Source organism: Phodopus roborovskii, unplaced genomic scaffold (genome assembly GCF_943737965.1).
Source record: "Phodopus roborovskii unplaced genomic scaffold, PHOROB, whole genome shotgun sequence".
Lineage (NCBI taxonomy): Eukaryota > Metazoa > Chordata > Mammalia > Rodentia > Cricetidae > Phodopus > Phodopus roborovskii.
The window spans coordinates 35656186-35671035 of NW_026126410.1; the positions used below are offsets into that span (position 1 = coordinate 35656186).

At 40.6% G+C, this 14850-nt stretch overlaps 1 protein-coding gene across 1 annotated transcript in view; it reads right to left on the reverse strand.

Annotated features, from left to right (window-relative positions):
- Positions 1-7706: 7706 nt before the first annotated feature.
- Positions 7707-14850, reverse strand: part of Fbxl7 (F-box and leucine rich repeat protein 7) — a 358755-nt gene continuing 351611 nt past the window's right edge. Inside the window, exon 4 of the mRNA XM_051182591.1 lies at positions 7707-9171. Coding sequence (XP_051038548.1) covers positions 8435-9171 — 737 coding nt within the window. The 3' untranslated portion in view covers positions 7707-8434. The remainder of the gene's footprint in view (positions 9172-14850) is intronic.

Sequence of the window (14850 nt, forward strand, 5' to 3'; positions counted from 1 at the left end):
CTAAATAGATGTAATAAAATATTACAAAAATACCATGATTTAAAGAGGATGGACCAACCTGCTCCTATGAAGCCCAATTGGACCTCTCTAAGGCCAGCTCCACTCAATGCCTGATGCTTATATGGCAAATATGCCATGCTGTTGACTTCTCTAGGCTCCATCTTCATAGCAGCATGAGCTGTTTACTCGGGAGTTGCTTGCAGAGACTTTGAACCTGCTCCACAAATTCCTGACCTCACAGGTTTGTTTTGTTTTGTGGTACATTGGGAGTCCATCCACGATCCTATAACTCTTGTGTGCTGGAGGCCTGAAAACCCATGTTCTACACCCAACAGGAGATGCAGTCAAACACCTTTGAACCAGATCAGTGGTGTTCTGTTCATGGCTTAGTGGTTGAGTCCAACATCTACTTAGAGGTCTCTGTTCTAGAAGTTTCTCAGATTCATGTTTTCATTCTCACCAGCATCCTTCCACACATACCCACAATTCTCACCTGATTTACTTTATTTATTTTTTTTGATATTATCTTACATGATCATTGGCTTACCTGGAGTTTACTATGTAGCTCAGTTTGAGCTCAAATCTTTCCAAACATCCACCTCATTCTTCTGCCAGTTGCAGTTACAAATGAGCACCCCTACATCTAATTTCTCTTTGCAGTTTTTAAAGTAATAGTTTTCTAAACAAGTTTACATTTGTACATCTTAGCATCTTCCTTTTAGAGGGGTCTCACCCTCAGGATATTTTTCCTATCGTGAAGTACTCAATTTCTCTTTAATGGTGTCAATTCTTTAGCATAAAGATCCTATATGTCCACTCTGCTTTGTCCAGTTCCAAACTGCACATTTTTCATCTTTCTGTTATTTACTTTCCTCCCTTTTTGATTTTCAGTATAAAGTTGGCTAAAAGCTGAAAGGAGTTACAGATTAGTATCCTGACTGTTATGTCTTTAAGTTTTCTCCATTAGAATTCATCGTATTTTAATCTTTCAGAAGACATAGATAAAAGAAAACCAGAACACCTGATTTTTTTTTCTGAAAATGACATATTTTCTGAAAATATGCAAGTGACTAATTCCAGCTAGCAAAATGAACAGCCTTCCTCAAGATTAGGAAAGGGACCAAAATGAATACAGCCACTCCTACAAAAAGTTTAAGATCCAGAAACTTAAGATCCAAATCTGAATTTGTATGTCCTTGCTGTGGCAATAAACCTGATAAAGCACTACAGAAATGGAAACAGGTTCCTTTAAAAGGACTTTAAAAGTAGCACTTATGATTCATTTAACAATGACTAACTCTCCGTTTCAGCTGAAAGACATTCTTAGCCCTATTTTTTAAGCCTTGCTTGAGCTTCTACTACTTTCAAAAGCCTTTCTTGAGACTCTAAAAGGGGAGCAGGGTTTAATATAGGCTTCAGTCCATGTGGAGAGGAAGATTTGAATCTCCTGATAGGGTAATTTTGTACCATTCAGAACATCTGTTAGGAAAGGTCAATTTTCTCCTTGTCCAGAACAAGTCAGTGGCTGTGAAGAGTTTTCCCTCAGAGACTAGAAGGTCTATACACTACATCTGAATGAAGTTAAAGAACCAAAACTTCTTAGTACCTACAAAGGTGCAGCCATGATGTACCAAGATCGCCCATAAGGTCATCTCGAAACTTGTATAGACGTTAAAAAGGAAGCAGCCAATGCTCTCCCACATCCCACATCCATGTGTGCTTCCCTATGTGTGCTATTCCAAAGAGAAACATCACTCACATGTGCCTAGGAGCCTCAGGGCAATGGTACTTGCAAAGCTCTTCCAGCTTAGAAATCTGGAAGGAGACTGGTTTTAATTATACGAGTGAGAGCTTACTATTTGAGTATCTCTCCATTTCTCTAAACCCACAGCCTCTTGATCTCTAGGTCTGTAGCACGTCTGTGGTCATTCATTATTCTTTGAGTGTTCTAAAATTATAAACACAGGGGAGAGCCAACTGGAGTCCTAGTGACCCAGCAAGCTCTTGGGAAGATTGTGCTGTACAGCTTCCATTCATATGGATCTATCATAAATCCCATGTTTAACCACATGCTTGCAAAGATTAGAGGAGGAGAGGTAGGAACTCTCGCACTCTGTTCTACGGTCAAACGGTCTCTTCTGCCACTTTACCAAGTAGTAGTAGTATATGGAAACTCAATATATCTTGACTATCTCAGTGTATACTTAGAAACTAACAAACTGTATGGTTGAAATTAAGGACATTTGTTAGTTATTTTCAGAGTGAAAAATACAAAATTGTAAAGAGTAATTACATCAGCTTTAGACTTCATATCTTAAAACAAAATGAAACAGAACCCACCATAGATAATAGTAGAGGAGGCTGTCTGTCAGTTTTAGTCCTTTATCTACTTCCTCATAAATAAAAAGGGCCCTGGTAATTTTGTTTAAAGTGTAAATGTAAATACCATGAAAAACACATGCTGGAAATTGAACGCTTTTTTTTTTTTAATGTTATTGATAGAGAGTATCTGTGTGTACTTCAGTGTTTGAAAGAATAATGGAAGTAAATGAATTATCAATTACTGGTTAATCTTTGGAACTAGAATTCCTCTTTCATATATCTTTTGCATGACTATCTAGGAATGGGATTAATCAGGGCCTGGGAGACATTCAGAGCTCTGTGAAACCATGACAACCATCGTTCTGCCTAGAGACAAGATTCAAAAGCCTTTTTGTTGCTTTTGCACTTGTAGCAGCTTTCACTGTTTAGTTCACTATTACTCTGAACAAATAAATCAGCATTTGCCATCCTAATGATGGCATGTGCCTAATGACATGTGTGATTTCCAAGAACTCATCCTTAATGACATTATAGGCAATGTAAAATGCTGTTTATTGGTCTTTCGTAGGCCACCCACTATTTTTAAGATCACTGACATAGTTCATTTGCCAGTGAAGGGACATGGTAAACTGAAATAAGAGACCTCAGTTATTTGGATCACCCTCATGACAGGTATTTGCAACTGGAGTAATACCAACAGAGAACCCTGTTGTTGAACACTTCAAGGAAAATTAGGAGAGGGAACAGCTAACTTCTTGGAAATCCTGATTGCAGATTTATTGGCATATGGGCCACCCATGCTTATACCATTATTACCTACAGAACTGAAGAGGAAATTCTCAATAGAGGAAATCAAAAAGGCTGAAAGACACATAGAAGGTGCTCAACATCCTTGCTATCAGGGAAATGCAAATCAAAACAACTCTGATATACCATCTTACTTTTGCCAGAATAGCTAAAATTAGGAACACTTATGACAGTTTATGTTGAAGAGGATGTGAAGAACGGGGAACACTCCTACACTGCTGGTGGGAGTGCAAACATATATAGCCATTTTGGAGATCAGTATGGTGGTTCCTCAGGAAAATGGAAATTAGTTTACCACAGGATCCGGCAATCCCACTCTTAGGCATATACCCAAATGATCCATATCCATGCAATAAACACATCTGTTCAACTATGTTTGTCACAGCAATATTTGTAATAGTAAGAACCTGGAGGCAACCTAGATGCCCCTCAACTGAAGAATGGATGAAGAAGATGTGGCACATCTACACAATGGAATACTACTCTGCAGAAAAAAAACAATGGAAATTCACAGGCAATTGGATGGAACTTGAAGAAACCATCCTGAATGAGATAACCCAGTCACAAAAAAGAGGAACATGGATGTAATCACTCATATATGGATTTTAGACATAGAGCAAAGGATCACCAGTGTATAATTCACACTGCCAGAGAAACTAGGATACAAGGAGGATTCTAAGAGATTCCTACAAGGTCACTCACAGAAGGGAAAGGAACAAGATCTCCTGAGCATATTGGGAGTGGGGTGGGGCAGTGAGTGGAGAGGGAGCTAGGAGAAAGTGAAGGGGAGGAGAGGAAAACATTTAGGACTAGGAAGATTGAGTCAGTGAAGGAATAGATGAGAGGAGAGAGAGAGAGAGAGAGAGAGAGAGAGAGAGAGAGAGAGAGAGAGAGAGAGACTATAAAAGAGGGAGCCATTATAGGTTTCAAGAGAAAACTGTCTCTAGAGAAATGTCCAGAGTCCTACAAGACTGACCCCCCAACTACCAATTTGAGTAACGGTTGAAAGGCTACCATAAATGCCCTTCCCTGATAATGAGATTGAGAGCCCTCATCTAATAGCTGATGGAAACAGAAGCAGACACCTACAGCTAAACACTGATATGACCTGGAATCCAGATGCAGAGAGGGAGGACAAGACCATGCTGCAGAAACATATAGAGACATCTGACCTGAACAAGGAGGAGCTAATGGGCCCCCAGACTTATAGCTGGGAAACCAGCATTGGACTGACTTAGACCCCCTGAACATGGGTCTCAGTTAGAAGGCCTGAGCAGTCTAAGGGACCTCTGACAATGGAAACAGGATGTGTCCCTGGTTCACAAAAGGACTTTGGGAGTACATTCCCCATGGAGAGAGAGATACTCCCTTAACCTAGAGGCAGGAGGGAAGGCCTAGTCCCCACTCCAAATGACTTGACAGATTTTGATGACCCCTCCTGGAGGACATCACTCTCCCTGTGGAGTGGGGGGTGGGATGGGAGGGCGGTCAGGGGAGGCATGGGAGGGTAAGAGGGAGGGAGGAAGAGGCAACTGGGATTTTTATGTAAAATAAGAAAAATAAAATTAAATTAAAAATTATGTTTTAGGGCCTTTTCCTCACAAAGCTTCTATCCTCTCTCTCTCTCTCTCTCTCTCTCTCTCTCTCTCTCTCTCTCTCTCTCTCTCTCACACACACACACACACACACACACACACACAGGAATAACAGAGGTAGAATGGTACACAATAGAAAAAGGGAGCCATGAGGAGTGAGAGACTTACCAAAGAGTTTAATGGGGGTATAAACATCACAATATATCATGTGCATGGAATAAACTGGCAAAATTTTTAAAATTTAAAATTTGGTCAGAGAATTAAATGGAAGAGCATGACAACATTCATTCATTAATCTGAAAACAGTTTATTGGGAGATGCTTATGTCCCACTGTTGAGTCTGGCCTGGTAGAATTTATCAAAATACTGTTATAAGAGACAAGTGATTATTAGGGGCCTCTTAGAGAAGCAGAACCTTCAGGCTGGCTTCTCATTCTGACAAGGCTGGCATTGAGATGTAATAGAATGGGATACTATTGAATGTCCAAAACAACATTTATGGAGAACTCTCAGAGGGATAATATTTGATAGCATTAATTATGCAAAGGCATAACTTCTCCTATATTTTAATACTCAGAGACACTAATGGATGGTAAAACATTGAAGATCTTCTCAACTATTTGTAATTAGAGTCAGGTGTACTCAAACTCATGATTATCCATCCATAATTCTGAAATCCATACATTTCTAAAAAATATTTTAATTATTTACTATAGAAATTGTCAGGTTAACATCTGACCTGGATTAATACAGGGCTATTTATGATGGTTAATAATATTAATTGCATTGCACCATAGTCACTGGTACAGAATGCTAATATGTTTAATTAAGGATACTGTCCCAGATTCTCTGTGGTATTATAAAATCCATCAAATATAATTTCTTTTAAAATGCAGTTATGAATTCAACAATCTTGGAAAAGAGTTTGGACTAAGTCCCTGGTCAACCTGTTATGTTTGATTCACTTACCTGCCAATTTAAATCCAAAGTCCTACGGTTCATGGGGACAACAGAACCTTAGGTCTCACTTTGAAAGGTCAATAGCAGCATTGAGCTGCTTATTCTGACATCAACAGGAGGGATTTATTTATTTATTTATGGCTTGCTTGCTTGCTTCCCACTGTCCCTATCCAATCAGCATCCTTCTCAAGCAAGCTTATTAAAAATGGAACTGAGTCTGATTGCCAACATATTGCTTTATTTCTTGGTGGAAGTAAATTAAGGCTTTCTAGAATCATACAGCACGCAGTGATTTGAACATTAGAGTTAAAGGGAAACAAAGAAACACACAACAACAAATGAGCATTCAATTTAGCAGAGCCAGGAAGGAAGCCATGTTTTAAAACAGATACATTTCTTAATGAGGCCTCTTGCTTGGCCTCACAAATCTACTGAGCTGTGTTCCCAGTGATCTGTCACAGGTTCATACCCCTACTCTGATGGAGAGCAGAATGGGTGAAGAGGATAGGAAAGGGAAAGAATGGGAAGGACACTTGTTCTGGGCAGCCAGCAAGTGTGAAACATCCACTGGGTCTCACACGAAAGTCAGTGGTGACGGAGTTACTAAAATTGGCTTAGGGAACCACTTTCGATTCCCCTGCTGATTCTGGGGAGTAGTAAACTAATTCCTTTGGAATGTTCCAGTACTGAGAGTTATAGATACCCCATTGTGACTCTCCAATCCACAAAGTTTAGGTATAGCCACAAGTCAGAGAGCAGAGGGTTGCTACGTTCAATTTCTTTTATGATTCTAAATGCAGTGGCTGTCACTAGATCCTGTCCCTAGTCAAAACTTTTACTTTCCCTTATGACATAATCTTGTTCACCTGTCCATACTGAGGAAGGTTGAGCTGAGCAGAAGCTGGGACTCACAGGATGAATGACTGTAACCTCCTGAAGAGTTGCCAGCTTATCACTTAACATCTCCTTCTCAACACAAGACAATAGTACACACCCGAGCCTACAGTGGGATTGCAGTTGTCCAGCCGTGTATAATAAGCTTGGTCTGTAACAAATGTAGCATGCTTGGCTTGGAGAAGCAGAGACTCTGGGATTGGAGGATAAACACTCTGAGAAAAAGAGGGCCAAACTGTTTCAACAGTGGTGGGGAAGTAATGTGGCCAGAAAATAAATTGGGGAAAGTCCTGGGTTTACTAACAAAAGACAACTGGAATTCATGAAAACGAGTGGCAGAATTTCTTCTGGCTATCTATCCAATTCTTTAAAAATGAAACCAGTAAATTGCTTTGTATTCAGAAGGGGCCATTTAGAAGTCCATCAACTTAAAATTCAAATTTTGAAATGATTTTAATGTTTTGTCCCAATACTTTGGTGGGTGGCACAGCATCTGTCTTATCAGTGTGTTCCCTCTTCTATGAGACTGGTACTTCTGAGTGAACCATATTGAAACACCTGGAAGTCTGTCTTACATTCTTTAGTGGAAAGCAGGCAGCCAGCAGGCAAGGTGGCCTCTGTACAATTAGACACTTATAAACTTAAGCCCAGTAGACTTCATGTGATGGAGAAATAAATAGATGAGGGAAGTCAAAACAAAATGTGAATGACAAAGGACTAAGGCATCTGTCCCCACTGGCTGCAGGACATATGTGCCTGAAGCATAGCATATGTGCACCACCGAGAAGGGTTAGAAAAACCTTTAAGAATGTGGGTTCCCTTGGACCTCACTTGTTAATTAAAAATTATAAGGGTCTCTACTTGGAGTTGAAAGTGCTCAGCAGATGCAAGCTGACAGGGAGATAAAGGCTTCATGTCATGGTGCACTCTCCTGCCTGAGCTGGATGTGGTGGTGGTGCTGGGAGTGTACATGTGCACAAGCCTAGCCTACCAGAGTTGTGTTGGTGCTTAGAGGCGAGCAAAAGGACATCCGTCCAGGACCCTATGTGCACTTATGGTGACCACCCAGCACCTCCCCAAAGTACAGCTCAATCACACTATTTCTCTCAGAAGTGCTGCCTGTGTGTTTTATACAAAGCTCTGCTTATCGGCGTCACTATTCTCTCAGTTCTAAAACGGGGATGAGGCTCATCCCCCCACCTCTAGCCTCTGGTGGTGGGAAGCTGGAGCCCAGAAAGGTGAGGTGTTTTGACCAAGATCACACAGCTAGTTAGTGGCAGAGCTGGGATAGAAAATATGTCTCTTTTTACTCCGTGTGATTTGCCATAATTGCTTAGCATGGGGAAGATCTCTGCACACGTAAAGTGTTAACATGACTTTAACCCCAATTTGCTTGCTGTGGGATTTAGGAGTGGGGCTTATATCTACCAAGTAGTTTAACATCAGCTTTAGAGGGTCTCATTCTGACAATGCTGCAGTTGTTGCAGGGTTGGAAGATGAAGGTGTGGAACTTTGGGATACGCCTTGCGGCCGAGCAGGGGAAAGGAGGATAGGGTAAGGTGCATTTCCAAAGACAGAGTGACCAGCCTGCTGAGGTGCACCCTTTGTGAGCCTATGTCTACAAATGAACCGACCAGAACCAGTTTACCACGGTAGAAATTTGGTTTTCCTTCTTCATTTCCGTAACCTCATTTGCTCATGAGAAATAAAACTAAAAGCCAGACTCCAAAGAACATTCCCGGAAGAAACAGGGGCTATGAGCTATGAGTGGGTGTGGGTGCTTACATGGGCTGCTTTTACAAAACATTGTTTGGTTCCTGTAGGCCGCGTTTTCACGGCTCACGGGAGCCGCCCCTTCAGAAGAAAGCAGGGTTTGTATGCTCAATGACACAGCGCTTGCAATGGCGCTTCACAAACCGCAGGGCCTCCACTGAAACTTCGCAGTCCTGGACATTCAGCATCTGCAGGTCAAAGCAGTTGGCAGCCACGATCTGTAGGCCCTGGCCGGTGATGCTCTCGCAGGACTTGAGGCTTAACCTCTTGAGATTGAAACAGTTCAAAGCCAGGGATTCCAGGCCCGTGTCTGAGACCAGAGGACATTTGCCAATGTCCAGAGACTTAAGTTTTGTGCAGTTCTTGGCAAGGTACTCCACTCCATGGTCCGTGATGCCCTCGCAGCCCCTCGCATTGAGGTAGCGTAATTTGCTGCAGTACTTAGCCACATAACGAATGCCCACATCCGTGATGCGGCCGCAGTGGGCAATGCTGAGGTACCGCAAGCGGGACTCCAGTTTAGCAATCTCCCGCAGGCCAAAGTCACTGACAAAGCGGCAGTCACTGACACTGAGCTCCTTGATGGATGTGCAGTAGATCACCAGGTAGCGGAGGCCCTCATCCGTGAGGCGGACACAACGGCGCAGATAGAGGTGTGTGAGCTGCGTGCAGTGAGCTGCGATGGTGTGCAAACCTTCGTCCTCCAGCACGAAGCAGTCCGTCATATCAAGGTATCTGATGGAAATCTGTTTGCCATGTAAGGGGGACAGTTTAATGGAGGCCTCCCGGGTCAAGCTGATGCAAGTAACTTTGGAGCACCCTGCATAAAGACACAGAACACACACTCAGATCAACTTGCTAGAGTGGGAACTTGGTTCCAGGGAGCCATAGCTGATTCTTAATCTCCTTTCTAGCCCAATCCAGGGGTTAACGCTGATGGTCTTGACCTCTACAGAGAAAGGTTTTAGGAATGATTTCCTCTTTGCTAGGTTATTTGGTAATTTTGCTGAATTTGGGGATTAAGTGGATTTGCAGATTTTATAAATGGAAATACCAAGATTAGAATAGGAAATACCAACACGTCTTAGGGCAAATCACACTGTAATTTCTTCGTCATAAAATGGGCACAGGCCTTACTCACAGGAAAGCTGTAATAGAGTGAGACTGTGTGTCAAAATATCTTGCTATGACCCTATGAGTTTCAGGAAGTTCCTAAAGGTCTGGCAGTGATCTAGTCGCTTCTTGATTCAAAGAAATGAAATGAGAGAAGGGGAGTAGTGAGAGAGAACACTGGAACTTGTTTGGACAGACCCTTCTGGGTTCCCTGGGTTGAGAGTTTACAGTTAGGTTAGGACCACTTTCCACGGAATAAGTCATGAGGTCACATGTGCATCTCAATAGAATAGATGAGCGTCTGGCAATTCTATACTTCAGGAAAAGAATGAAATGCAGTGAAGCCACAGATCAGAAAATACTTGGAGAATTATGGGATATTTGTGTAATTACTACTCTACCAAATTAATGTCTGGTATTTGATTCAATAGGTATTGGTAGAAAACAGAAGACAGCATTGTCATCCAAAAATCCTAACCTGTCTACTTGGCTCCTTCCTTGCCTTGCCTTTATCCCCTTTACTATTTCTACACAGCTGTTAGTAGAGTCCTAGAAATGGCACTCAAACCATCTTTAGATGACCTATTTCATGCCTGGTCTAATAGATCAAGCTTCCCTCTGCTTATACCACTGACCCTAATGTGACCCTGCCGTTTCCTGACATCACTTCTACCCGTCTTATAGCTTCTGTGCCTGTATTAAGGAAGGACCTTCTTCAAAGAGCTCTAGGAGCCACCTTCAACTTTCTTGTTTTCTTGGACTGCCATGCATAAACTAGTATCCCTGACTATCCCCTTTATTTTAAGCACATTTATCATTGAATGTTGATCTGTTATTTATTTGCTGTCTGCTTACTCTGGAATGCAAGCTCCTGAGGGAAAGGACTCAGGCAAGTTAATCACCATCCCTTTTATATTCAGTTCATAGCTGGCACTGAATAAGTGTCAGGTGATTGAATAAATGAATGAATGAATGAGGAAGGGAAGAAATGATTTAAAGAGGAACATCTCCATAATAGATCTGATGTGAGAATTGAACTTCCAACATTTACATGTCTTCAGACTTTGGCCTTAACTCAAGAATATCTGCATTAAAAAATAGTTGTTTATTTATAGTTAGTACAAATGCCTTTTATTTGTGTTGAATAATGAAGTTCACAAAGTACTGTGGTGAATATTTTTTAATCTGATTCTTAATACTTTTAAAGAATAGGATAGTAATGCCCAAGAAGATATTTTTGGATAATGCCTATATATCATTCTTAATTCCCTAAAACTATGTTTAAAATTGTATTGTACAGCTTAATTATAGTGATATTGCATATACTAATGAAATACATATTAAATATTATTTTACAAAAGCATATGTAGCCAACTTCTATTACATAGTCAAAACCTATTAATATAAACTATAGAAATATGTATTTAGAACCCATCCCATTCTACTATATACTCATTTTCTCCATACTCTTATCAGATCCCTGTTGCAAGTGTATAACCAGGCATGTCACTTCAGATGCCCCCAGCCTGGGGCTACTCAAGGCAATATCTAAGGCTTGTGAGCAGCACAATAACAATACTATTGGGGACTCTTCTACCTCCTGGCAGGCTGCCCAGGAAACTCTGATAAAGCACTGGTCCTCAGAATAATGGGTTTCAAATGTCATGTACCCCAAGGCAAGAATTTTAAGATGTGAAGCACCAATCATGGAAAACACTGACTCCCCTCTGTGGGGGCAACGTGGGTTTCTGGGAGGTGGTTAACTTTAAGATATTCCCATTCCTTTTTTTTTTTTGTTTGTTCCCTTGAGATGACTATAATCCTACATATCTCAATTATTTCTTCCTCTCTATGTAGGTATTCTTGTTTTCTTCTGTTATATAAAATATTTTATTCTCCTATTTTGGTTCTAGTTTCCTTTCTACATTTTTAATATCTAGCAAAATCTGTTGTGCGCAGGAAAGACACAATATTTAGGGAGATATGTATATACACACACATACATATATACATATATATTAAAAAGAGGAGTTTCAAATTTAAGAAAATAGTTTAGTATAGTTGCAGTAAATTATTTTGATATGCATGTATGAATTTCTATCAATAATTTTTAACATTATGGCTACCTCTAGTTCTTATGGAGTTGTTAAGTTTGTATTGAAAAAAATAATTTTTTTCATGGTTCAGTAATACTAATGAATACTTCATGCGTTCATATTTTACAGATATGAAGGGACCCTTAGAAATCATTCATTTAAACAATTTTAAAAGATGTGGCTTGTGCCTCAATGTGCCTTCTTCACACAGACTAGAGCAAATTTCAGATTTGTTCAAGGTCTCATTGACAATAGGGAAGTAATAAATGCCTATGATGTGGCAGAACTGTGGGCTACACAGGGATTTGCAGTAGATGTGCCATCAAGGGACAAACCTGCAGACACGCGTTAATGCATGTTTTGAAGTGGCTGTATTTAAGGAGATAATCAAACTTGGATTCATAGAATGAAGTACCAATATTGAAACAGAAAGCCAAACTTGAGAGACAAGAAACCACTCAGTATTTCGAGGAGTGAGGGATGGTCATAAGGTGGATCTTTTGGTTTCTGGAAAGATTTAACAGAAAATAAGGAATGGTTGGTTGCCTTAAAGTCTAAGAGTGAGAGGTGCTCCAACACATTAGGTCATGTTCTAGGTTTGTATCATGGTATTACTGCCAGGGGCCTCTCAGACATCCAAGTTTCCCAACTGTCTCCCACATATAGAGGACTTAGTTTGTTCCCCTGTAGTCTCCACAGCTGTTGCTCTAGATTTTATGAGTTTCCACAAGCTTGGTTCAGCTGTGTCTGTAGATTTCTCCATCATGATCTTGACTTTTCTTGCTCATATATTCCCTCCTCTCTCTCTTCGACTGGATTCCCAGAGATTCATTCCCTATGGTGGGATGTCATGCTCAGCCTTAATTCATGGGAGGGGGGCTTGGCCCTGTTCCTATCTATTGTGCCAGACTTTGTTGACTTCTCATAGGAGCCCTTACCTGTGAGGAAGAGTGGACTGAGTGTGAACTGGGGGAGAGGAGGCAGGGGAGAGGTGGGATTGGGGAGGAAGATGGGGGGGTAGGCTGTGAGGGAGCTGGTGGAGAGAACTGTGATTGGAATGTAAAATGGAATTTAAAAGCATAGATAAGTTTTTAAAAAGGGGGTGTGGGGTGAACATTATTCCAACAAGATGAACAACAACGGTTAAACAAGCATTAACTCCAGCTCTCACAAATTTTCTATGGATCATGATTCACTCTCATCTGTGGTGGGGAGGATCACCACTTTCTCCAGAATGCAAGGTAGTCCAACCAGTGAAGATCAAAGACTAGCTTCTAAGAGTGTTAACTAAAAATATGGAAATAAAACAGCAATTGTTGCTGTTATCCACTGCATACAATAACTTAACATAATGAACCCAGTGAAGCCTCAGTTACCCCTATTTTAGTTATGAGGAGATTTTCACAGCTTCAATAGTGCTATTTGGTATACTAACCAATGGAAACTTGAACTCTTTCAAGATGACCATTTCAAGGTTTGGCACTTCAATTTCCAATAAATTACAAGATCCCAAAATACAAAATAAAAATCCCTTGTTTCTGCCCATAGAAAGCTAATGCCTTGAAAGACAGGGACCTGAAAACATGCAAGTGCCAGAAAGTAAATTCAATGCTGTTTTAGTTGCCTCTGTTCAAAATGCAGAGGACAGGAAAGCCTGGGCTCACTAGACATAAGGTGTGGAAGGCTGTGTTCATGTGAGATCCCACCTGAAAAATGGCAAATCTCTTAAGAGATTGCTGGGAAGGTTTGGGATTGGAGCAGAAAAGGGACTACCTATGTGGAACCCATAAAAGAAGATACCATCATTGTATGCACAGGTATGTTGTGTCTGGAGATCTGCAGAGTTACAGAAGAATGGGGATTTGAATCTTGGAAGAACAACTCATTTGGGGCCTTACACAAGCTATGGAGAAACATGAATCTTTGGTGTAAGTCTTAGGTGGAGAAAATTGGAGAATTTATGTACAAAAATAAAGGCTTAAAACTTGAAAAAATTTCCTCCAGAAGTTGAATATGTGGAATATGGACGAACATGTTTTTAAAAAAGTAGCTGATGAAGTGTTCCTGTAGGCAGGCAGGCAGGGGTTGGACTTCAGGGACTGCTGGGAAATTAGGACGGCCTGGAGAAGATGCTGCTGATTAGAAAGAAAAGATTAGGGAGAAAAAAAAATGGGTGGTTCTCAGATGTCCTGTTGGAGAGAGCCCCTTTGCAGTGACTTCATTTGCAGCAATTACACTTTAATTTTCAAAGTTAGTTGGTTTTAATAGATCCTAATTATGTTAAAATACTAATAAAGGTAATTTATATAATGCCAGGATACTACATCTAGCTGTGGTAATCACCAGTGATTTGGAAATTAATATTGAACATTAGCCTTTTCTACCTTGATAAATATGGGACAGGTAATCCAATGCCATCTAGAGTAGTAACTGTCAATCTTCCTAATGCTGTGATCCCTTCAAACAGTTCCTTATGTTGTGGTGACCTCCACCCCCTACAACCATAACATTATTTTGTAACTACTTCATAATTTTAATTTTGCTATTGTTATAAATTGTAATGTAAGTATCTGATACTCAACCCCTGTGGGGGTGGCAACCCATAGATTGAGAAATTCTGTTCTACAGGAATTCTAGACCAGAAAGCGAGCCTTCCATACTCAAGTTTACTGTCATTGGAAAGTTAGCCACTATCTGAAGCCAGCTTAAAACCAAGGGAGTTGGGTATTGATTAATGAAAGCAACTTTGGTGGCCTTCTGGCCTCCCTGTTTTGGCCAACCATTTCCAAATCCCCCAAGAAATGGAAGAGACTTTTAGTAAGTGCTGATGGCAAACTCATCCTTTAGTCCAATCTGCTAAACCTTTCAAGTCCATCTCTACTTGAATGGTGAAATTCCATCCTAAGTTGGTGAGGCATAGACTCCTCTTGTTATTACAGATCTGTAGTGTTATTGGCAATCTTCCAGGAAGCTATATAAATATTTATATGCATGAAAATGACATTGAAGTAGAGGACAGCTAGCAAGACTTAGTAACAGTTAGTCAAGTTGTACAGCAAGCAGCTTACTCGGGCCAGAAAGTTTAACAATCCCATTCCCAGTCAGCCAAAGTGGCTTCAGACATTTTAGAATTTCAAAAGGACCTCAAACAAGACAACACAATTAACTTGCATTCTATATGAAGGGCACCTGGGAACACGCTCTGACAAACTTGGGAATTCTAAGCAACTTATTTTCTAATCAGAGAAAATACAAAAAGTGTTTGTAAAATGTTCAGGTGGCAAGAATAG